At 33.8% G+C, this 26,364-nt stretch overlaps 1 protein-coding gene across 1 annotated transcript in view; it reads left to right on the plus strand.

The window, feature by feature from the left end:
* The window catches only part of LOC124369344 (RUN domain-containing protein 1), a 64,345-nt gene that overhangs the window by 34,174 nt on the left and 3,807 nt on the right, over positions 1-26,364 (plus strand). Inside the window, exons 8-10 of the mRNA XM_046827320.1 lie at positions 407-549; positions 3,659-3,798; positions 10,326-10,524. Of these exons, the coding sequence (XP_046683276.1) occupies positions 407-549; positions 3,659-3,798; positions 10,326-10,524 (482 nt within the window). The remainder of the gene's footprint in view (positions 1-406; positions 550-3,658; positions 3,799-10,325; positions 10,525-26,364) is intronic.

The following is a 26,364-nucleotide window of genomic DNA, read 5'->3' on the forward strand; positions in this document are numbered from 1 at the left end:
CCTTAGGCTTTGTCAAAATTTCTTTATTCATAATTTGAACATCTTGATTAAATATAATTGAGAAGTTTTATTATTATTAGTTGCTGTAAATCTTTCCTGACAGTATAATTTTCAGTTCATAATAATTTAAGTATTTGTTGCTGACAACCTATTGCAGCTTATTTCAACCGTTTAATATATTTCATTCCAAATATTATTTAGTTAAAATTAGTTAGCAGTTCAATGATTCCTTTATTCATATAATTATGATAATGGGATAACATTTACCCTGATTAGTATGATTTGATTACAAGTTTTAATTTTGGCTATATAAGTAAATATATATCTAGTAATGTGTTGGTAATTAAGTTGAATTGGAGGGTGAATGATCAATATATTGAGACCGACTTGGATGTATAATTTATAGGAGGATCGGGTACAGGTTATGGAAACTCCAACTTGTGTACTTGTCAATGTCCGCTGCATGAGCGATCACATGTAAAAACTGCCAAGAACTTCACAGCGTACTCTGGACGTAGGCAAGAACCTAGCAATCGACAGAATGTAGAGGTAATTAACGTGTGTGTGTGGTATAGTAGATCTATAACATTTGCTTAGTTTTATATATAATGGAAGTCTGATTATCTAAGCTGCAGATTTAACTGAGGCCAATAACAAACATTATAAGCCTTATGGAAGGTTATACAAAATTATGCTGAACATACTAATCTCCTAGGCGGTGATGGCCATTTTCATTGCTCTACTTCTTTTGAGCTTGAGGAATAGTGCTACGTGGTTAAAACATGCAACTGGATAGTAAGTCATATAATTTATTGTATTAATATACTATTTTATTAACCAATATTGAGTTTTTATTGTAAAGTAGAATATTTTATTGCAGTTTCCATATTATTATATGAGTTTTTTTGTATAACAAAGTGTTCTCGGTGCCGTTTAGATTGGTTAATCTTCTAATGTACTTACATTGCTTACATTCATTCACTTTTTCAGTAATATTACTGTTTGAGATATTCATATTAGTCACAGCTTACCTACAGAAAATGCTTGAGTTTTTGAATAATGTGCAAAGTTTAAAAATATATTTCTTAGTATTATAACACGTAATGGTTACTTAGAGGCATAAATATCATACCTTTTAACTAAGAGAATTCGCTATGTTCAATGACCAAACATATCTTTGCCTACAAAAATTAGTCAAATATTAATCAGACTTCTTAAAAACATTTATTTTAGAGTAAATACAAGTTGGAACACATTTTATTTTTATAATTCAACTTTTAATCCCATTCTCCCTCTCCCCACCATATGGGAAGTTTTTAATGCCATCATGAAAGAATGAAGGTGATTGCATCATCATCTGATTGGGCATAAACATATCCACCACTTTGTCATCCTCAAAGTAGTGACCTCAAAATAATCTTTCAGTAGGCCGAACATGTGGAAGTCTTATGGCAACACATTGGGATTGTAGGATGCGTGTTCTAATGTTTACAATAAATTTGGTCCAATTTTTCTTTAGTCAATTCCTCTTTGTGTGGAGCATTGTCATGGAGCAGAATAGCATGAAATCAAGCAGTCGACATTACAGTGCAGCATTCATTGTATGCTATTCATGGAGAAAATCAATGAGCAGTATTTTTTTTTTGTGATGTGTCTGAAGAAGATATCTTTGATATCGAAAGGCCTCACAAAATAATAAAAGTGTTAAATATTGGTTTAATGTTTTAATGTAAGTAAGTTATCAGTACCAATATAAGCTCCATCTACAACAATGAGCAGTATGTCTCTGTAATCCCAAAAACCATAACAAACCACATTTCCTGCAAAAATACGGGTCTTGGCTTTGTGCGATCAGTGTGTATGACTCTCATTTTCCACTGATTCTCTGCTTTAAAAGAAATTTGATAATAATGTGTTGTTCACCAAACATGTGCTTCTCTTGATCACACATAATGTTACTAATAGCACGTCTGGTCTGAGACACAACCCTCCACCATTTTCTTGACATTCCTACTCATCATAGATATAAAACATCGTGACACTCCCTTCACTTATAGAGTCTTGTAAAGAAAAGTGTGATTAATATTTAATTCATCCTCGTATATAAGTCAAATACCTCTCACTGGTACGCCATCTAACTGATCATTATGTCTCATAGCACTGCCTATGAAGCTAAAATCTTTAGATTGGTTTCTCTGTATATGTTCAGTAAGGCTGGGTTTAAAGATTCTTCTTTTGAATGATTTTGGAAGGTATTTAGGTGACTAATATATGACATTTAAAATAAAATGAAAAGCTTAAAAATATTATTTTTTTAATCTGTGAAAGATGCAAATTTAGGTTTTATTTGGTTTTTGTCCATTTTTTTACTTTAAAATTACCTCACAGATTCAGATAAAAGTTTCTTTCCAATGTTATGCTTATGTTTCACAATATTTTGTGCAATTGAAACAATTATATGATTTTGAAAAAATGGTGGCCAAAAAATTTGGTTTTATTTAAAATTTAGTTTTACATATTCTAATTAGTGTACATAGAATTTTTCACTAAACTGTATTGTTTCTTAGGTGCACGCTAAGAGACAACTAAATAAGAGACAACTAAAAAAACATTCCATTTTTGGAATCCACGAAACAAATAAGTTTATCTTATTGTCCATCAATCACTATTGTGAGATGGGGTAAAATTTTTAAATTTTGTTAACTTTAAAGCCTGAATGCTAACCAAACCGAAAAACATGTTTAACATTTTTGCAATTCAAAAGAATACCTACGAAAAGCTTTGAAAATTATCAATTACGTGATTTCCGTAACTATTATTGAGAAGTGAAACTTGAAGTACTTTCTAAAAAAGAATTTTGTAAATGTCACTTTCTGTGAAAACTAGCAAAAATCAGTGAAATCTCAAACTTTTCTGATATAATTAAAAATTTCAGTAAGTAATGCCAGTAGGTACTGGCATTTTGAAATATTTGTTGCAATTGCATGACTGGATCATGTGCACTGTGTATATTACATCACCTTTTATGTGCTCAATAAGAAATAGATTTTCTCTCAAAAGTCAGGACTCCGCTCCACTGATTTTTGATATTACATTTTTTTTAATCTACAGAATGGAATTGTATATAATTACAAATAATTAGTGATTTTTAGGTTTTACTAGGAAATTTTTTGACCACTGACTTCACAACTTGGCATCTATTTTCCTCAAGTAGTCTGTACCCAAATCGTAACCTTGAAGTTTCATCAGAATAAAAGTTTCTGATGGCATCACTTTAAAAATTCAAGTTTCTGAGCCTGGTATAGTGAGATCTTGCTGTCCATATAACTGATGACATCCATATTGAAGCTACAGCAGGTAGAACTGCAAGGGAAGCTCTATAAAGTAACCTCAATTATTATGAGATATTCTCAAAAAGTTACATAGTTACATGACAGATCAGGTAAACATATTATTTTAAATGCTGTACCAAATCAAAGCCAGCTACACAAATTTCTACAGGTGAGTAATGATGAATGTGAATGTAACAATTCGGCTCTTCAATGAATATTCATTTTAAAATGAAATTATGAATTTATCCTCGATACAAGTTTGTACACATTTTACAGACTTTGTATATTTGTTTGACTCATTAACCAAACAGCTTAATTGTTGACAGATGCATACCAAAACCCTGAATATAATGAAGCGAGCAGCAACACTTCTACAGATCTTTGCACGCCACCAACTAGGTTGTGATGATCATGATGGCTTTAGCAGAAATTCTTTGAAAAAGACAATGAAGTACAATCACTATGGGTATGGTATTTTTTATGTGTCACATTTTAGGTAGTATATTTATTATTAATAGTTAGTGCAATTTGTTCTTTCTTATACACATATTATTAGGATATGTAAAATATAGGTAAATTTTATTATTATTCATTGTTATTTTTTTTCTTTTTTCTATACACATACTATAGAAGAAAGTATTGTAAAGTCACAATAAATCCATTTTGAGGTTTCGTTTAAAATGTTTGTTTCAGGGTATTTTTAATTTAAAAAAATGGCTTTTACAAATAAGTCTTTGTCAGTGTCGGTTAGTATTGTTTCTGTGAGTGTGATGGTTCATTTATCGTGAATTAGGTAAATAAAATAAGATATAAGTTTCTTTATGACATATGATTTTACAACCTTCAAATTGAGTGCAAGAGTAGACAAATGGCTGTTAACGCATATACGCGATCTCATGACTTTTGCTCTACGCCTTTTTGACTAACGCCTTTGAAGCTTATTGGCTGTATTTTATTTTTTGTGTCTTCATGGTTACCTGGAGTGCGGTTATGTTATGTTATTGCACACATGGAATCTTCACAGACTGTAAAATATAGTTCAACGTCCAGGTCGGATATCACTGGGCGCAGCTGCATTTATTTATAGTGGGAGGCGGGTCGGCTAAAGGTCATGCACAGCGCCGATGATGTGTTACGTACGGCGCTTGTCATAGTCCAACCACTGTGCGCTTCACTTGTAAACAATGTATTTGATTTTATTCAATGTTCTATATATTACAATTTATTTGTAATAAAACTGGTTACATTCAATTTTTGTTTTGCTTATTTCCACTTTTCATACAGCAGATGTGCAGAAAACAAATGAAGCACAAGCAAAAGTTCTAACGATAAAACAAAATATAGCCGTTCTGACCCAGAATTCTTAATAAAAAGTTTTCTTATGCTTTTTCTAACTTTTTATAAAGGTTACAAACATAAAAAAACAATGTGTTCACAAAAATTAACTCTGACTTCAATAAATGAGCACTAAAAGGAAACTAGCCAATTTTATCAAGGCACTCTAAGGGTTCAAATGTCGTAAGATTGGTGGTTGGTCATATAGAATAAATAATTATTAAAGAATTAGTATTGAAGAGCAATTTAAATTATTAGAGTATTTACCAGGAAATGGTGTTTAAAGTCATTATTATTGGGTGGCTTGGAAACAAAAAATCTTTTAAGGCATGGAAAATTCTAGAAGCACTAACAAGCATATTAGCTCTAAATGCAATATTTTAACAAAGAAAATTGAATAAATAAGTATTATAATAATATGAGGTAGGTCCAGAAAGTAAGTTCCGTTTCAATTTATCAGCGCTGCGATCACAGTTCTGCACATGTGCAGTAGACGCTCTGTATCAAGGGCAAGAAATGTGCGCCATTGTAAGATCGCTGTCAGCCACGTATGCTTTGTTGTGCTTGTTTACAATGTCGATGTTGATTGAAAATCCCGCTGCTTGTGAAATCAGATCTGTGATTCGTTTTCTGAATGCTAGGAAAGTGAAATCAATTGAAATTTATCGGCAGATTTGCGAAGTTTATGGACAAAATGCGATGAGTGATTCAATGGTGAGAAGATGAGTCCGACAGTTCAATGAAGAACAAATTGGGCGTCCATCTTTGGTTACAGAAGAACTGGTTCACGCGATTGATGACAAGATCCAGGAAAACCGCAAGTTTATAATTAGTGCTCTCGCTATGGAATTTCCTCAAAACTCACGATCACTAATTCATGAAATTGTTACAGAAAAACTGAAATTTCATCATCTTTGCTCACGTTGGGTACCAAAGATTCTTACTGAGCAACACAAAACAAAACGGATGGGTAGTGCACTTCAGTTTTTGACCCGTTATGATGATGGCGGTGAAGAATTTCTGACACGGATAGTCACGGGAGATGACTTACAACACCCCTGAAAGTAAGCGGTAATCAATGGAATGGAGGCACACTTCATCCCCAACAAAATTTAAGGCGAAACAAATCTTGACTCCTTGAAAACTGATGTGCACAATGTTCTGGGACTGGAAAGGCATCTTACTCATTGATTTCTTACAGTGTGTCAAACAATCAGAACATATGTTTATTGTGAGAAACTTTGGAAATTGCGCCGTGCAATACAGAATAAGTGCCGAGGATTGCTGTCCAAAGGGGCTGTTTTTCTTTACGACAACGCACAACCACACAAAAAATACTTCCTTGAAATAGAGGCAATCTTGAAACCTTGACAATTAGTGATCAATTAAGCAATAATAATTTCTAATACATGAACACGTAAAACAGTCCATTACACAATACACACCTTTTATAATGGGTGCACAGCAAGATACTACATTGTAGAAATCTGTGGTCAGTTCTAGAGACAAAACAGACAGTCCGATTTTCATTAAATTCAGTTTTAATTTGTAAATTTCTAAAGATCTGTTTAGTTTGTACAAGTTGTTTATTGTGTTACTAAAAAAAATGTGTCTGTTTAAAGCCCTTGAGATTCCAACATGACAAATTCTATTTACAGGGTCAGGCAGAAGAAATCTGGATATAGCCAGTTTTAGGGGATTAGATGACATTGGTGGCCACTTTGAAATCTGCCTTCTTGAATTTAGATAAAACTTTTCAAATAAAAAGGGGGTCATATGGCACATTATTTTAAACTGGTTCATTCTCAGAACAGCAAACACTGGGCTTCCAGTGTAGGTAAATCAAGCAGATCAGCCATTTCATAAGTGTATATAAACCCCAAACGTACACCAGTCAGCCATATAAGCGTTGTTGTAGCCTTTCAACCTTAACTTTTGCACAGGTCGTACTAATGCACAGTATAGTACCTTCTGGGACCAGACATCGTTAAATGTTTGAGATTTTCTTCAAATGAGGCTAAAATTCCAAGAAGCTATATCAATATTATTTCTGGTCCCAGAAAGATGAGGTTAAAATCACTCCAAGGTTATTGTGGATCACATCTTGTCATCAGTAAGCATTACATCATTGCTGTGCCAAGTCAAAACATCAGTATCAAAAGTAATTATAAAAAAGCAACAGAACAACTGTTTACAATAGAGCATACAATCTTAAGGTAAAACACAATAAATTCTTGTAACAATTTTAAGTTATTTCTACTACAAAAACAATCGGTCTAATCAACACATGGGTATTACAAGAGCCTCGTGGAGACACGTAGAAAGCCTTCCCAATCAAGTAAACCTTTAAATAATTTTTTAAACTGTTTACATTTGTTTGAATTTGGAAGTAGATTGTAGAGTTTAGGACCAAAATAAAAATTTGAGTTTTTGAAAAGGTTGAGTCTGAAACTAGGTAATTTCTATGCTATGTATTATGATCTTTGATTTAAATGTGGAAAAAGATTTTTATTTTGGAAAACAAACATTGTCGAATGAAAAATGAGAAGGGAGGCCAGAGTTAGGATCCCACTAAATCGGAAACGCTCTCTACAGCTCTCATCTGGCCTCATTTCCCAGACGACCCTCAACACTCTCTTTTGAAGAGTGAATAAGCCTAAGTAACCCAGTTTGTTCTGGGCAAATGTATAAAAGCACCTCAGGGCGAATGTAGCTGAATTTAGCTGCTTTGATAATGAGTTTATATGGGTATTCCATTTTATGTCAAAATCAAGATGGACCTCTAAGAAACTTACAGAAAAATAGCTACTTATTGGATTGCCACCAATTGTATAAATATAAGAACATTTTGGGAGGTTTGGGAATAAAATTCCAGAATGTTTGTTTTAGAAAAGTTTAAGAACAGGTTATTGGTGCAGAACCAGTCAGAAATAAAATATGATATGGCTGTATAATGTTCTAAAGGGTACTAAAGTGACAGTTATTTAGAATAACGCTAGTGCCATCCGCGAAAGAGTGACAGCAGGTTTTATGGTTTTGTTGAAATAACTTTCATTGTGTTTTGGAAGATTATTAATGTATATGAGGAAAAGTAGAGGTCCAAGGATAGATCCCTGGGGCACTCCTGTTTTGACCAAAAAAAATCCAAAAATACTGCTGGGAATTATTGTGGATTTCAACACATGGAACGCGCCCCAATAAGTAAGTTTTAAACCACTGAAGTACCAATCCTCGAAATCCATATCTTTCAAGTTTATCAAGAAGTATATGATAATCTTCAAAATCAAATGCTCTGCTGAGGTCACAAAAAAGACCAAGGGTGTACTGTCTAGAATCAAGAGATGATATAATTCTTTTTATATACAGTAGTTAGCTATAGCAAGTTCGGTGTTTGATCAAGGTTTAAAGCCGTATTGACTTTGGGTTAGAATTTTATTCATTTCCATGAAATCATAAATTCTTCGATGCATGATTTTTTTCAAATACCTTTGCAAATATTGGGATTATGGCTATTGGTCTAAAGGAATCATGATCCAACTTTTTCCGACTCTTTGGTAAAGGTATAATTTTGGTTACCTTTAGATCAGATGGAAATATCCCTTCATTTAAAGAAAGGATTAAAAAGATGAGTGAGAATAGGGAAGAGTTCAGAAACAAACTCCTTTAGAATAGAACTTGAAAATCTGAAAATCGTTGGATTTGCTATTTTTTAATGAAATAAATGCTTGTGTGATTTCATTGTAGCTTACATTAAAAAAAAAGAAAGATTGGCAGGTATTTAAAATGACAGAGGGTTGATGTTGATAGCATTTAGTGCACGGGGGTAGTGAAAGAGCCAATCTATCGGTCACATTGGTGAAAGTATTATTAAGAGATGAAGCAATCTGGAAAGGATTGTTATGTTTGATGATAATTATCTCTCTCTCAATTTCCAGTTTACACACTCCTTTTGAAAACATCATTTTAGGTTTGCACCTATTAATGAATGTAATACAAGAACATTTGACATGATTAAGTGACATTGAGTTATGCCTACAGTCTTATTGATGGTGTCTTGAAGAATAGTGGCATCTTGGTCAGAAGTAATCTTATAAAATCAATAAAAATTGTGTTTTAAATTTATTTTCTTAATGTTTAAGTTTAAATCTGTTGTGCATTACATTCACACACAAGAGACAATGCAAAATGTTGATAAAATGTATTGCAGATGTTAGTTACAATTATATACAAAGTAGTATGAATAATGATTTCATGTGTGTTTTTATTGTAACCGCATCAGTGATCCATTTAAGAGCCAGTTGTAGTGAAACAATCTTGATCTTTGACTGTTGAGCAATCAGACTGACTGCATTGTGCTCAGGATCACTGTATTATATTTATTTTTAATCTCAGATGTCATGAGAACGTTTCACAATTTTTTCATCAGTTATCACTTACAAAACTTCAAGTACTACGCCACATTCTTTCTATTTTACACTTAATTATCAAAACGAAGACTCCTATTCATCTGTCCGATCATGTCAATTTTATCTCGTAAATCAGTGAACAACCTACAAAAAGAGGATCCACATTACCATAAATTCCAATTCATAGCTCAACAAATTTTAATAAATCGTTCACTGTTCAGACTTGCCACCTTTGGAATACTCTCCCTGATGGTATTAGAAGGATTGAGAGTTGTGAGTGCTTCGGGGCTAGAGTCAGAGACTTGCTACTGGAGGGCATTTAAGTGCGAGTGTTGTTGGTCCTTGCGGTATGTGTGAAGTAATACAGTCTTTTAGAGCGATTGAATGCATGTATGTTCTTTTTCTTCTCGCTTTTGCATTGTTAAGTTTATTTATTTATCTTTTGTTAAAAATTAATCATGTTATTATTTTGTTTATATTTTATTATAAGTATGATATGTTAAAATTTACTTTGTATTATAATTATTTCTCTGTATATGAGATTGAGTGGTTGAGAGAGCTTGGTAGCACTAACTCTGCGTCTTTAATAAAGGCATTTTTCATTTAATTTAATTTTTTCCAATAAGAGCAATTTTATGTTGATGTTAGTCCCATAGGCACTTTTAGACTTTTATGTTTGATCATAGTGTTATGGAAGATGTCTCATTTTAAATATTTTTTATGTAAAGTGTTTACTTTTTTGAGTATTTTGATGATAAAGTACAAAAGGTTCAAGATTATTTTTCTGAATAGTTTTTTAAAATATTGAAAAAAAACTAAAAGGCGTGTGGATGTGTATGAATTATTTATTTGAAATAAGACATCCATAATTCTATGATTTAAAATATGGTTTTAAAAGTGCATAAGATTGATATGTACCTGATAGTGCATATTATATGTACCAGTTATTATAATACTAGTTAAAGTATGTACATAAATACATAAATTTAAACATGAAAGAGGATTTATAATATATTTATATGAAAAGATATGTATTATGACAAAATAATGTTGTGTTTTAAGGGAAATCTTACAATACTAGTGTAATATATGATGACCTGCCCACAGCAATTAATCTAGCCTGTGGCCTAGCTTGATGGGTTGGTATAAATAATTTTACATGTCATTCCTCATTTGCATCAGTTGCTCCATAATGTTTTCTGAAGAAACTTCCAGGTGTAAAATAGGTTGAAATTGGTGTGTGTAATTGCAGAGATCTTAGGGCACAGCTGGAACTGGCCGTAGCTGATGTGATAGAACTGGCAGCTGAGCCTGAGGCTCCAGTGGATAGTGACTATATGTCTGACTCTGAGGGCGTTACTACCATTCAGTGCAATGGGAAACTGGCCACTGCAGTGCGAAAGAAGCTGGCTGTCAGCATCCAGAATCTCATACAACATGGCCTTATGGCTGTAAGTTACTTATCATTGTAATAAAACAGTTTGAAAGTTTCCAAAGTAGTATCTGATTGCTTATAAATTTTCACCACTGCCTTTTATACATAAATGGAACCTCAATGAAAGAGGATGGTTGTGTGACTTGTATGACAATTATCATCATTTAGTTCCATGTAATGTTAGTAGTGGGCTTTTGCATACTATATGCATGGGCCACTTAAAGACTTCTCACTTCTATGACCATGTAACGATCCCCTCTTTGCTGTGTGTCACAGCATACATGTCTATTCTACACACTACACGTGTTTCATATCCTGTGTGCTTTTCAGTTCCTTGATGGTTCATAGTTGACACAGGATGATTTTTTTGTCACAGCAAGATGGCTTTTGGTCTTGCACCAGATATAAAAGCTGCTTTCTGATTTTTGCATAAGTACAGCACTGTTATGGCTTTTCTTCCATGTTTTATCTTTTTGTTTGATTCAAATTTGCGTAATTAATCTGTATATGAGAATTTGCTTGATTTAATTTTTATATGGAAACACATTTTAAAATTGAAAAAATAATTTAAAATAACAAAATGTTAACAGCATTTTACGGTTTTAGGATTCTATAGCATTAATAAATTGCTTGTCAAGAAATTGGTGGAATGAGAATTATAGATAAGCACCATCAGCTATGCCAGTTCACATAAAGTTTTAATTTCTGTATATTTTATCATCTAATGCTTTAAGCCATTATGGTTTGGTTACTTGTTCATTTTGTTTTTCTGCATAATTGTCACACTCGTGATACACATAGCTGTCTGGTCTAATACTAATACTTTTTCTATTTAGATCTGATTCTGGGATTGCTGGTATAAATCTAAGAACTGAACAGTAATAGTTTTACTGGCTAACTATGAAATTATTTCCAAATAATATAGTGAGTATGTTTATATTGTGCAATTTGCACAGACTTTTGTGCATATTTCTATTGATGCATTGTTTTGTCTTTTTTGTTACAAAAAAGATACAATTTGTTTATACCAGAAACCAGACAAAATTACATATTGGTTCATAAAAGTTACAACAGGCTGTAAAAAAAAGCAAAATTAAATTTTAACATGGAATATATCTCCAATATCTGCAAAGCTGCCTGGAACTTAATAAACTCTTCTAGAACCATCTCCAGCCAGAGGTATCAGCATGACCTTACTACTGATGATTTCAACACCTCCTTCATCGCTAATGACCGTGACATCTGTGGCATCATCTAGGGATTTGTCGGTGCTAAACATTACTTTCAAGAAAGTGTCATGTAAAGATGGTCCGTAAATGTGTTCTAAGCCTAAAGAACAGTACTAGTAGAGATAGTGGATTAGTAAAATGTGTGTTACCAGTTGTTATTGAGCCTTTGTCAGCAAGTATTAATCAGTGTTTGTGCTAGGGAAATTCCCAAATATGCTAAAACTCTCAAAAGTTGATCCAATCTTAAAAAAGGGTGATCCATCATCGCCTCAGAGTTTTCTAATTTCCTTGGCTTCTAGAGTGGCTTCAGGGTTGCCATCCGAACGGGAATCTTCCTGAGGATCGGGAAAATTTCAAAAACAGTTTTTCCGTCTCCAAGAACCAAGACTTAATTTGACAGCTCCTTAAATCAAGAATTGATTAATCTCAAAACATTGTATTTTACGTGATATGGATCGTGAAATTGTGAATAAAGATCGATATATGGTCGTGAGCTTCATCTGAGGGTTGCCTCCACTAGTATAGTGGAGTTTATTTTGGTTACTTCTACTCCTGCACCATAGCAAGCCACCCCTCCTCCCTAAAAAAACTTGTAACAATGCATTGGACAATTTTAAATCATCCGACCATTCGTTTTGAACTTCAGCACTAAACGAGCGGTACATATTAAGCGGTAAAGCGGTAGTGACCGTGATACAAACAGGTTTTTTTATATTGAAATACTATTCAGTCGTCGAAGTGGGGTCTCTGGATGGTGTTGTCCAACTCTTATTCTTGAGTAAAACTAGTATTTTGACAAGGCGTGTATTAGATTAGCACAAGTCTAAAATGTACAGTTTTCATCCTATAAACAGGGTTAATAGTTCGGTTCATTTAATAATGTACTATGTTTGATGGTTTGATAAGAGGTGCAACCCGGTTTTATGAGTACACCAGAATTTCAGTCGGATTTTTACCAGGCCTGATAAGATACCTTTTGGAGAACAGTGGATAAGCTACAACAAGTAACGCCAAGAAGGGCGCGTTTGCGTCTAACATGTTGCACAGGAATAACAGAATAATCTGAGCGGCAGGAGAAACATTTATTGTCTAGAATTGGCAGTGGATAAGCAGCATCGTGTGATACCGTACTGCCAGTCACGTCTGTCTTGGTTAGTGTCGAGTGTTCCCCATATGTACCACACAAACATTAAACAGGACTTTATTACATTTAACTGAGTGAGTGCAGTTACAGTTGGTGCTTAAATATTTCACAGTTATTGGACTGGTTTTATGGTTTGTTTGGTGCTAGGTTCAACTTGAACTAATCAGAGAAGTACATTAAACATAATGGATTGATTAATGTAATAATTTTGAAGCAGACGATTTAATAACAGAAACTTGTTTAAAACTTAATTAGTTACCTGTTAAAACCACATGGTTGGAAGAACAATTTCTCAAACCTGGCTGTATTTATAAGAAGATAAATAAGAAGTTTTTAACCTATGGAAAACAGTTTATATATATATATATATATATATATATATATATAAACTGTTTATATATATATATATATATATATATATATATATATATAACTGCACATTTACACATTTCAATAATATAAACTTGGCTAAAGCTTAACACTGCTATTTCTTGTATTAATCACTTGCTTGACTGGAGCAGTTTCCTGTTGAGAGCTGTCTGACCCCCACCACTGACTGCCACTCTCAGCAGCTGTTTTAATGTCTGCAGACCACCTGTTGTCAGCTGTTTATTGTTGTTTACATTGCAGACTGTCTGCATTGCACAGTCTGTCAAGTGGATTGATTGACTACTCTGTTTACAGCAGCATATTCTCAATGTAATAATTGAATTGAAGTGAATGTAATAATTATTCACAATAAACTACTTGATTATACTTAATATATTACAATCAAAGAATTAATTGAGCGCAATTAATCTGAGCTGTACAGTTGTTTGTGCTGCTGTTTTCATTGTTGTTGTAATGCCCCAAATGATAGGACAATGTATTTATCTTGGTCCATTTTATTTCAATTGACCAACATTTTAACGTTAATGTCAATTGTACCATTGGCTAACACACAATGTCAATATATCCCTGTGGCACATGTGGTGTAGGAGCCAACTTCCTGATAAACACCACTTCACAATAAACAATAAATTAAATAGAAGCATCATTAACACAGTTATCTTGACAATGGATGGGAAAACAACAGTTTTTAGTGCAGGTGACCTGGTGTTTGCCAAAGTTAAGGGGTGTGCACACCGGCCTGCTACTGTTAATGGCATAATAACCAAAGTTAATAGCAAATCTCTAAAATACAGTGTCATATTTTTTGGAACCTCAGAAACCGCCACGGTGAAACAAAATGATATATGTCTCTATTCCGAAAATGTACAAAGATTGGGGCAGAGGAAATCAGACAATCATAGAAATTATAAATTTAATAAGGCCCTTGAGGAAGCCGAAATGAATTTCAATCTAATTAAAAACACTATCTCTGTAATGACTCCAAACAGACACGGCAGTAGTCTACAGTCTGAGCTTCAAGAAGCATGTTTTTCTGACTCCTTGCCAAAATTCTCCTCAAATGATGGATGTAAACATTCTCCCTCTTTACAGAATAGTACAAAACTCATTGAAAACTCACTGATTGAATTAGAAAGTATTCTAGTTGATTATAATTTCTTGGAAAATGCAAACAAGGAAGAAGATAATCTACAAATAGCTGCCAAGACAGGATCAGCTCTTCTAGAGAAAAACAAGCTCTTGGAAGAAAAAAATATTAGATTGGAAGCCATGTTGGGAAACATGGAAGAAAAAATAGAAGCTCTGGAGGAAAATGAACAAAACCATTTAACCAAGATAGAAGCCCTCAGTGTGGAACTAACACATTCACTGTCCCAATTGTGCAAAGAAAAACAGTTTCATAAAGAAATGCAAAAAATGTTTGAGGAGCAAGACATAAAATCACAACAAACTATAGAATCATACTATACTAAGATAAAAATCTGGAGAAATCTCTTTTGACCCTGCAGAGGATTAAATCAGATGACAAGAATGACCAAGAACCAAAGATAGACACCTCCACCCAAACCTCCATAGAAGTCACCCCTCCACCTGCACCACAATCCTTGTCAGTGAACTCAGAGATGCTAATCCTTAAGAGGAGGCAAGACCAACTGGAGCAACAAATGTCAGCACTTCTAGACAACACTCACCTTCATCTAAATGAGTCTGGAAGAATCCTACCTACTAACTTTATAGCATCTAAATCTACTCAACAATGCAAACATAAAGATGATCCTCTAGATTCTACCCTGAATAAGTCTACCTCAGGGACCAAAAGGAAATCAGGAGTTAGACGGGACGCAAAGGGAAAGAACCTCTTTAGTGTGTCTCTCCAAGCTCAAAAATATAAAAACCACAACATGTGTAATTTAGAAGGATTTGAGATGTGTAACAATAATGCTAAAGCATCCACGGGACTGAACCGCAATATTCCAAACATTGGTAACACCTTACAGATGACGTCCGTTTTAGACACACACAGAGTCGCTAAAGCTTCAGTAATAAAGCCTCCGATGAATGCAAGATCACGAACTAAAGATGAGAGTATAGAAGAGTTCTACACCACAAACATTGATTACTACATTTCGATCATGACAAACAATCAATTGCCGAATGCTGATTGCATTGAGTCTAATTCATTCACGCTCAATTCCCGGCCTCCTATAAGCCAACAATCTCCATCTGAATCAGGCCAGCGGAGCCCACCACAAGCAGAAGATGAACAGGACAAATATTTTTTAGACAAGACCGGCCTCAGCAATTTCAAAATGAAAACAACTACCATACCCCAATTGAACAAGGAACACTTCAAAATTCTACACCAAAACGTTGACAGGCTAAGCAACAAAATTGATATAATAACTCATCTTCTTCAACGACTTGAGCCTGATATTCTAATCCTCACTGAGCATGGTCTGAGCAATGACCAGCTGCACAATACTAACCTGACTGATTATACTTTGATTGCTGATTTCTGTCGGCAGTTTCATAAAAAAGGAGGTGTGGGTATTTTCTGCAAAAACTCACTAATAATTCTAATTGATCCAAATCTCTATTGAAGTGAAGAGTGTAGAGATGGTTTGTGAAATGGCCCTTATAAGGATAAAACTTCAGGATCGGTGTCTGTACATTGCAGGTATTTATAGAAACCAAGGCAACCTAGAGGAATCCCTTGAGATTATATCCCAATGCATACAAGTGGTACCGATATGGAGGTGTCCGATAATTGTTATGGGGGACATCAACATAGACTGCCTAAACGTTAACAGAGACAACATGCTGTTGGAGGATATATTGAGAAGCTGTGGTATGTTCAGAATTTCTCTTCCATCCACTCGCATAACACCTTTTTCACAATCATCAATAGATTGTGTGTGTACTAATGTAGAAGATGAAACAATAACAGTGGAAGTTTTGGATGAGGGGATCTCTGACCATACGGCACAGCTCTGTACGCTACACCACCAGCAGGTAAAACCAACATCCCAGATGACTGAAAAACGACAATTTTCTGAAAGGAACATGAGGGACATTAAAATAAAACTACAACAAGAATCATGGGAAGATCTGATTACTGCTATAGATGCAGACACAGCCTACAATTTGTTTAGTAACACCTTGGGAATGATAATAAATTCTGCTTGCCCACTAAAAAAATCTAGAGTAAAAGGAAAAAGGAGAAATAAAATAACAGATACTGAGGCTGAAAGACTACGTAAAGTTTTTTTACAAGCACAGCTTGTATACAACACTACTGGTCAATTGATTCATAAGCAAGACACTGCCTCTAAAAAGAAAGCCTATGATTTAAGACTTAGAGAGTTAAGGCGTAAAGAATTAACAGACAAAATTCTTCATGCAGAAAATAAGTCAAAGGCCTTATGGGCAGTAGTAAATAATGAAAGGAAAACAAAAATATCACATAGTCCGAAGGAATTAATGGATCCGGTATTTGGGGAAAATTACTGACTCTACCCAGATTGCTGATTACCTAAATTTTAGGTTTGTAACAGTGGCAGACAAGGCTCTAGAGGCTAATCCAAAACCACCCCTACTTGTACCTGCTCAGAATAATGTTCCACCCTTAACACTCTTTCCTACCACTTCAGACGAAGTAATAAAGATCATATCTTCTTTAAAAACAAAATGTTCTTATGGAATTGACTTGGTATATTCGAAGCTGCTGAAATTTTGTGTAATGGAACTGACGGACCCAATAACTCTACTGATAAACCGATCATTCGCAGAAGGGAGGTTTCCAACAAGGCTTAAATTGGCGAAGGTTATTCCCCTTTTCAAGCAGGGTAGCATCTCTGATGCTAATAATTATCGACCAATATTGCTGATATCAACAATATCTAAAGTTTTTGAAAAGGTGGCCCTGACTCGTCTTGTTACTCACCTCCTGGAAAATAATTTACTAACTAGTCAGCAACATGGTTTTATCAAAGGACGTTCTACGTCAACCGCTATAGTTAATCTAATAGAACACATTATTGATCAACTTGAAAATGGCAATACCTGTGCATCTGTTTTATTAGACTTTAAAAAGCATTAGACAAGCTTAGTAAAGCATTTGACAGCCTTGATCATAAACAACTCCTAACAAAACTGAAAGCTCTTGGAATTTCTGGAATTTCAGCGAGTTGGTTTGACAGCTATTTGACTGAGACAACAACTGGTTCAGCTGGTTCATTCGGACAATGGTCGTTCGGTGAGATCTAGCCTGCTAACAAACTCGAGAGGCATACCTCAAGGCTCTGTACTGGGGCCTGTTTTATTTGTACTTTTTACAAATGACCTGCCTAAGTATCGGCAAGAATTTGCTACCACTATTATGTACGCGGATGATACTGTGCTTTTATTAAGTAACAAGGAAACAGAGCCACTTGAAGTGTCAACGTACATAGCACTGAATGTAGCCACTCAGTACTGCCATCAGAACAGCCTGGTACTAAATGAAACAAAATCGCAACATTTAATAATGGGAAGACGAAAGCTTGAAGCGGGAACTCTACCTAACATAGATAGAGTAGAAGCTGCCAAGTATCTAGATGTTATAATTGACACAAGTCTTAATTGGACCTCTCATGTTGACAGTCTCTGCAGGAAGCTAAGTTCTGGATTTTGTGTAATCCGAAGAATAAAGACAATTAGTGATGTGCAGACAGCAAAAACTGCTTATTATGCACTTTTTGAAACACATCTTCGGTATGGTATTTTAGTTTGGGGTATATCTAGTTCATTAAATATACAAAGAACCCTAATCTTACAAAAGAAGTGCATACGAACACTAGCTGGGTTGCAGTCTAGAGACAGTTGTAGAGCTGCTTTTGTTGATCACTCAATTCTAACTGTAGTATCACTCTACATACTCAGTGTAATAACTTGTGCCCATGAGAATAACCTCACCCGTGGCCGTGACGTATACCAACACAACACTCGCTATGCTGCAAACTTCACTCTTCCCCAACACCATTCTGCTCAATTTGAAGAAAAGCCATCCTATATAGGAGCGAAGTTGTTCAACTGCCTGCCTGCTGACATCAAGTCCCAAGAAAACATAAAGAAAACATTGAAGACCTGGCTGTTGAAACACCCATTCTATTCCATAAATGAATTTTTATCATGGAGAACTTTTGACATAAACATGTAATAATATTGACACAACTAATATTTGTTCTTATAATGTGATGTTATATTTCTGACGCTAATGCCATTCTCTATGATTGTTGCAAATAAAGTACATTGTCTATTGTCTATTGTTGATGCTGATCGATCCAGCAGTCACTGTCCACCGCTTACTGCTTGGATCGCGGCTGAGGCCTTGGTTGGACTATGAGCGATTGCTCCTCATACACGTTCTGACTGGTTTTCAGATTACATAGGTTAAAACTAAGAAAGTGATGTTATGTTTATGTTATCATGGTCATGTTCAAACCTCGACTGAACTGCATTTACACTGGCAAAAAATATGGTGCAAGTTTTGTATCCGACTTTATACTAACTGTTATCAAGTTATATATTTATTCTTTCTCGGTTAACCCTTTCCGGGCCAGGCGGCAATATATTGCCGCCTTGATATTCGTTGTTTTCTTAAATAAATACGACGTCAAATGTTTAAAGTTTTATGTTTTTTTATTCACTGCTATATTTGTAGATAGTTAATATGAATATAATTTTTATTTTGGAGGTCTATGCATTTTTATTTCGTAATTGTCACGTGACATTATCAGGTGACTCGATCTATTGTTGTTAATTCTTTATGCTTTAGTGTAATCGTATTATTGTATGCTGGATTCTTCTTCATTATTTTATTTAGTGGTTGTAAATATTAGTAGTGTTACCTGCTTAGCTATTATGTGTAGTAGTTACAATGACTGACAATTTGCGATCTCACGGGAGTGAAATTGTAAGTAGCATATTTGTAAATAGAAAAAGTGTAAATAAATTTCAAATAAAATTGTGTTAATATTTCTTGGTAAATAGTGTTTTTAACTGTATTGAAACTGCTTATGGATCCTACAATCATCTGTTTACCGGTACATCCATAATGTGAATATTTATTTTAAGTTTCTTGCAGTGTAAGAGTCAGTTGCTTTATCACTTGTTGCGAAGTACAATTATGCGTATTTATACAAAATGTGTCATAAAAAATTTATTTATGAGAGAAATAACACAAAATTTTGTATGGTTGTTCCTTTATAAATGTACAATATAATAACGTAGCTTCCTACAGTAAAATTATTTTTCCTTTTTTAGTTATTTACAAAAAAAAAAATAAAGAAATAAATTTTTTTTTATGTAATCCATTAAAACATTATTTTTTAAAATTTTAAATTACTTAAAACTACATCTATATATTTTTTTGTTGATAGTATATATCTATACGAGTAATTTGGTGCAACTTTTAGGTCATTCTCTAATGTTTATGAAAAGTTATAAATTTTAATCTAAGAGACTGCAAAGTCGTCAATTTTAGCCTGGCACTTTTGACTAGTCACAAGGGGATATTATATGTGAAAAAATTTTGCAACATCTCATATTTGGTCCTGGCCCTGAAAGGGTTAAGGTTAAGCAGAATTTATGTCATTATCCAATAAAAAGCAGTATTCATTGCCATTTTACAATAATTAATTCACTTCTATGTCAGCCCTACTTTAGACTTAGCAAGACTGAAAGCATCTCAACTATTTGTAAAGTGGTTTAAAAAATGTCTTATTTTTAGTCATAATGTAAATCATTGGTGTGTCTTGTGTAATAATTATATATGTCACTAAACCTTATAAAATAATCTAAATTCTCTCGTACATATATTAACTTTTGAAAAATATAAATGCATGGAAGAGTCATAATATTATTCAAATTCAAAGTATTTATTGCACATTGACATTTTAATAATTACATAAGTAATACAAACAGGTGCATGGTTAAGTGTAAAAAAAGTATAACTAAAATACAAGCGTTGCAGTATGTACTGCATGAATTATCTATATAGTATTATGTCTTTAAAGAATAATAAATCATCCTTATTTTACATAGACTGAAGTGATAATATGGTGTAATAACGAATAATTGCATGGGTTGGGATTTTTAAAATGATTAGTTATATTGTTTGAAAAATCTTTCTGCATTTCATTTACACTGTAATGAGCCTTTTCTATGAGGAGGTTCATAATCTGCTCAGCTAAACCTCCTGGCCTAACAAACCTAACAGCATCCAATAACTTAGAGCACTTATTTAAATGAAATGTTAAATAACGATAGGCTTGCCAGATTTTCTGAAAGCTCAACCGGGACAAAAAAAGGGGGGGGGGCTGGGGGGTCCGCCCATCAGAAGAGCCTGGGGTCTGGAAAGATATAGGTATTTGCAGGTAAATTAGTAACAAGTAAATTAGACATTATATTATAATTTATAAATGAAAATGAATAAATGTTATTCTCGTTAAACATGGCAAAAGACAAACACACATTAAAATAAGTTTAAGATTAAGATTTTACATTTTGCTTGTATTTTTCGTCATTTTCAGCACTTCTTTCATGCTTTTTATTTTGGTGTAAAATTCTTCACAGCTGAGGCCAACGTTAATTTTACAAGTCATCAAGCCTTTTACCGTTGACTCTTTCATCAAACCACGATCATCAGTCCACACATTGTTCATCAAGGAGAACACCCTTTCAACCGGTGCTGATGTCCCCGGCGTGCAGAACACGTACTCAATAATTTTAAATAGGTTGTTTGCTGTTATATGGTTTTCTTTAAAGTGAGAAAACAACCTCAGCCATTTCTATTCACTTGGAATACGCTTATCACTTAGAGCTTCTTTCTCTGTCCACTTCTCCCAGATGGATTGAAAATAGTCTTTGGCAAGAATAACTTCGTCAAACAAAAAGTCAACGTTCAGTTTTAGATCGCCATGATTAGGAAGACTTCCATTGATAAGTTCAGCGGAACGTTCAACATTTTCCTATGAAAGAACATTTTGTGTGGCCAGATCTACCCAGGAAAATTTCTCAGCGTGTCCAAAGCTATTCTCCCAAAGGTTCAAATATGCGATGCATCTGTCATAAAATCCATCAAATTCTTGTTTAATATGAATGCGATCTTATGTACAAGAGCCTAGGATAGGATCAAATTTCAATTAATCCGGGACGCGTAGTGAACCGGCCGGGACACCGGGATCGTAATTCAAAACCGGGACTGTCCCGGTCAAACCGGGACGTCTGGCAAGCCTAAATAACGACCAAGACTATCAGTACATAGAAGCAATTTTTGTTTAATTTTGTTACTTTATCTTATATTAATGTGGTGATAGTGAGATTGTTGAAGTATGTTTGAAGTGTCAAGAGTATTAGATACGATAATACAATCACTGTCATCAGACTTTTCTAATTCAGAGTCATTTTAGAGCACTTCAAAGGGGCTTTTGAAGTGAAATCTAAACACGTTAAAGACTTACTTGCATTGGATGATCGCTGTTGCCTCCAACAAGAGGTTGTGGATAGTTTCTGCTATTTATTATCAACAGGAGTATTTGTTTGTTATTGTTAAAAGGAAAGAAGCAAACATGAGAGGTAATTTCTCTAAACCACATTTTATAAAAATTTTGCTGTTCTTGCTGATCTGAACTTTTTTGTAGTATTTTATTTATACTTTCTAAAATGCGTATTGTGTCTAGCAACTTTTTTGCCTCTTTATAAATCATGCAGGTCCTACAATGTCCAGATTGCAAAGGGCTGTTATTTACATTGTCCCTGGCCACCTATGCAGCATTTAAAATAAAATTTTCATTAGCTCTTTTTCCACATTTTAGTTCCTACTCTAAAGACTTATTTAAAAAGAGTTAAGTGATATAGAACTCCACATCACGATATTCTATCACATCACATGTCGATGTTCATCATGATGTTCTGTAATGGGATAGAAGAAGCTGTGATAGCAATGTTTATAAACATTGGTATTATGTCCTTCAGAGGAATTTGCTGTTATCTGCTGGTATAAAGTTCAGAAACTTGCACCCTGTTTAGTCCCTTCTTATCTGATCTCAACTAGACCTAATCACTTCATCCCTGAATTCACAAAATGTTTTAGTTGAATCTATAGTTGTAGTTTAATTTTTTGATAACAGTTTTTCACACCATCTATTCACTCATTCATATAGATAAAATTTATCTCGTCACTTACCTGTCAAAAAATTTCTTAAACAAATATATATTACCTACCACTGATATTTGTAAAATACACAAAAAGCAAGTATACCTGAACAACACTGTTGATATTTCTTTTATTTAACATTAGTGATCCGCAGAGTCTACATCTTGTAAAAAGTATATTCCATCTTTTAATCACTTTTACTAATTAATGTTTTAAATGTTAACCTAATAATTATTGTTTTGCCTTTTACATGTTATACTTTTTTAAAGTTAATCTAAATGAAGACAGTGTATATGTATGGTCTTGTGTAACCTAGTCAATATAGGCTACTCTCCATTTAAGTGTTGTCCATTCTGTAGATTAGTTTGAATATGATCAGTTTGATACGTTAATTTATTTTGATGTGATACAAACAACTAATTGTACTCACTTTGCTTTGATGTTAATTTATTCAGTAAAAACAATATCCCATCGCCCGGTTATAACTTTTAATACACTATTGCACAATTCCATATTGCATCACTGCCAGGTGGATCTACACGAGTACACGTTCTCCCTGCTTCAGCTCTCGAAACCGAAGGAAGATTCTGGGGCCAAAACCTTGTGTACTGGCTCAAACAATGCTCAACCCCTCTCCCGTTCAAATTAGCGTCTTCACAATTGAATATAAGTTAATTTTTGTCTCATAATTATCGAATTTTATCACGTTCACTATAATTGATCAATTTAAGTCTTTCTATTTTCTTTAACTATTTTTCTATCGCTTTTTATTTAAATTTTTGCAACATGTGCTTTCTGATGTCATCAATACGCAAGTCATTTTATCCCACAATTGATTGGCTTTTTTGCGTAATTTTATTTGGTACTTTTAGTAAAAACAAATTTTGGTTATGTTTAGCTCAGTTTAATTATTTGAATTTGTTCCAGTATAAACTTTAACATATTTCTCTATTATTAATTAAATAAATCTCAATTCCAATAACATGTGATTTACTTGCGCCATAGTCATTTGGTTCACCGTCTGCTAATTCCCCGCGAATATTTAAATGTCGTAATTTGACCTGTCACAAGTTGTTTTAAATGTTAATTGTTATTTTATTGGTTTTATCTTTTTGTACCGATTTACTGGCACATGAGGGTTAGCTTTGAAATTTAAATGTTTGTGAAGGTTCAAAAATAAAATAAAATCTTCTAAAATTAATAAAGTTCAAACTAAAATAAAACTTCTTCTTAAAAATAATTACTGGAATAAAAATTAAAATAAAAACTTCTTGGTGACTTTTAAATTCAAACTTGTAATGTATTCGTCACTCCAAAAATGTACAAATTTCTTACGGCTTGTCTTTTATTCAATTTTCAAAATTTAAAACTTTCACACTCTAATCTGATCTGGCAATTCTTCACTTTAATTTATCATCAAAATTCAATTTAATTTGTTACTAATTTTCTTTACTTTACTTTAAATATTACTTCTTTTCAGTGTTAGAGATTTAAAAATTCTTCAGCGTTAGAGAATTAAAAATATTGCTGAAAGCATCTGTAACAAACACAAAACTCTTTTAATATTTTTACATAAAATGTTATATACATGTGCTCACTGCACCAACAAGTTTTATATTGCACAGATCAAAAGGACAAGTTCCTAAATTCCCAATAAATTTAATTTTTACAATATTCCTTTCCCCAAAATTATCCAAAATAACTAAGAATGAATATTGACTGGACTCCAGTTAAAAGGTTCACTTACCCGCAGGTTCGATGATGATTAGCAAAAAATTAACTCTAAGCACTTTCAAAGTCTACTCATTACTATAACTTCTGATCAACTGAGACGGGAGGACATGTCTACCTCACCCCACCTCTCAATTTCGTTATCAAACACATAACTGAACTGTGCTGACCATATCTGGCCGACAGTGGTGGAATGCAAGGTTATGCGATCTATTGATCCCAAACTAAATTGACAGTAGTCTGTTAGGGATGGGCTATACAGAGAACCATGATGTTTTATTCTAGTGCTTTGTGAATGTACAACAGTGCTGGCTTGAAATTCAACAATGTTTGCGTATTTCTGCCGACCAGATACACCGGCAATTATTTTTACGCTCAATGTGTATTTAAAAATATTACAGAAAACTGTTTATGTGGAACTATACAACTGGTATTATAAAATTAAATTGTTTTATAAGAAATAAGCTATAAATAAATCTATACATACCATAACCTGTATCGTAGGTAGTATAAAAATTGTGGGTAAAATTGATTATTACGAAGTTGTTTTAAATTTTATTTTACAAGTAAATCCAAATAGTACTTAGCTAAATTTACTTATTATTTAGTAAAATGAACGAACAATAACGTTATTTTATAGTCATGTGCTTTCACAGAAAAGTCAGCTACTTCATTTATGTACTTCTTTGAAACAGATTTTACACAAGTATGGTTTGTCCTCACATTGGTCACAGAAAGTGTTCACTTTTTTTAAGTTCTTTGCCTCCTTGGTCCCAAACTCTGTTACTGTTTTCTTGTAACATATTTTACAACTTTTCCTTACTCTGTGTCTCGTTTCTCCCTCGCCGACAAAGGTTTCTGAGACGGTCAAGAAATGATGTCCCATAACCCTTACAGGTGGAACAACTTCATCTTCTTTTAGGCCCATCAAGGCAATTGCTACCTTCTCCTTGAAAGCAGTTATAGAAATACTGTACTTTTTAAGTCGTCCACTAGCTGTTGGTCTTGCCTTGACTTTGTCTGTATATGCTAACCAGGAGTTAACCATTGCTGTACCGAGTAGAAGCTCCTCGACCACCTTGTGGTACCACCTCATAGATTTTCGTACAGCAGTATTGTACGAAGACATTTGGTTGGATACATCTATCCCCATCTTAGCATTGTTGTAATCATCTACAACATGTGGTTTCAGAATAGGCCTATGTTGTTTGTCCTTTATACCTGTATCAATAAAATCAATGCCATGCAGAGTAGAAAGCATGCGTACGTCTCGTTTATCTTTCCATCTGGAAACTACCTGCAATGATGTTGCCTGTGTAATGATCAGTTGCAGAAAAGTAAACAGAAAACATGTCAAATTGGCGGGAACGTTAGTCAGAGTAGTGGGGCGGGCGTCAGTTAGTGCCAACCTCGCAGAGCTGAAGAATTTTGACAGTCTAACCCTGCCGACCATATCTGACCGGCAGGAGCATTTTCAGTGGAAAATAAAAACAAAATAAAATTGGCCGGCCATATCTGACCTTTTTTATTTAAATATATAAATACGTTATTAGGGTATATTAGGTGTCAGTGATATGTAATAATCACTAAATGAATACGATTTATTAGATTAAAACAGTTTAAAAAATTGGCAATCACAGGAAACCACCCAAATTCAGCGTGGCAGCTAACGTGCTAGGCTACACTACATTTAAGAATACTTAAGGCATAACATTGTATTAACTTAAGTTTCCTTGACCCTGTTACACAATGTAACAATTGTATTCTGACAAGAAAATAATTGATTGTTGAGTTTTTTGTGGGTATGATAGAGACTAGTATAAACAGTGATGAAGAAGTAGTTGTGTTTTTAGATTTATCAGTTCTGAGTTAGGCCTTGAGCAGTGCGACAATTCTTAAAAATTATTCTGAATGAGACTATTTTTAATGACTTGATGGTAGTGATGTGGACACAATTTATCATGCTATTTCAACAGCAAATCCATTGAGATGATCATGTATTTCTATTACATTTCTTCTTTATAATTGTTAGCAGTAATACTAATGTACTTATGTTAATAATTTTACTTTTGTATTCAATTCTTATTCATTTTCTGTATTGATATGAGTTTGAGTGATGGAGAGGTCTTCATAGCGCTAACTCTGCCTTTTTAATAAAGGCATTTT

Source organism: Homalodisca vitripennis, chromosome X (genome assembly GCF_021130785.1).
Source record: "Homalodisca vitripennis isolate AUS2020 chromosome X, UT_GWSS_2.1, whole genome shotgun sequence".
NCBI lineage: Eukaryota > Metazoa > Arthropoda > Insecta > Hemiptera > Cicadellidae > Homalodisca > Homalodisca vitripennis.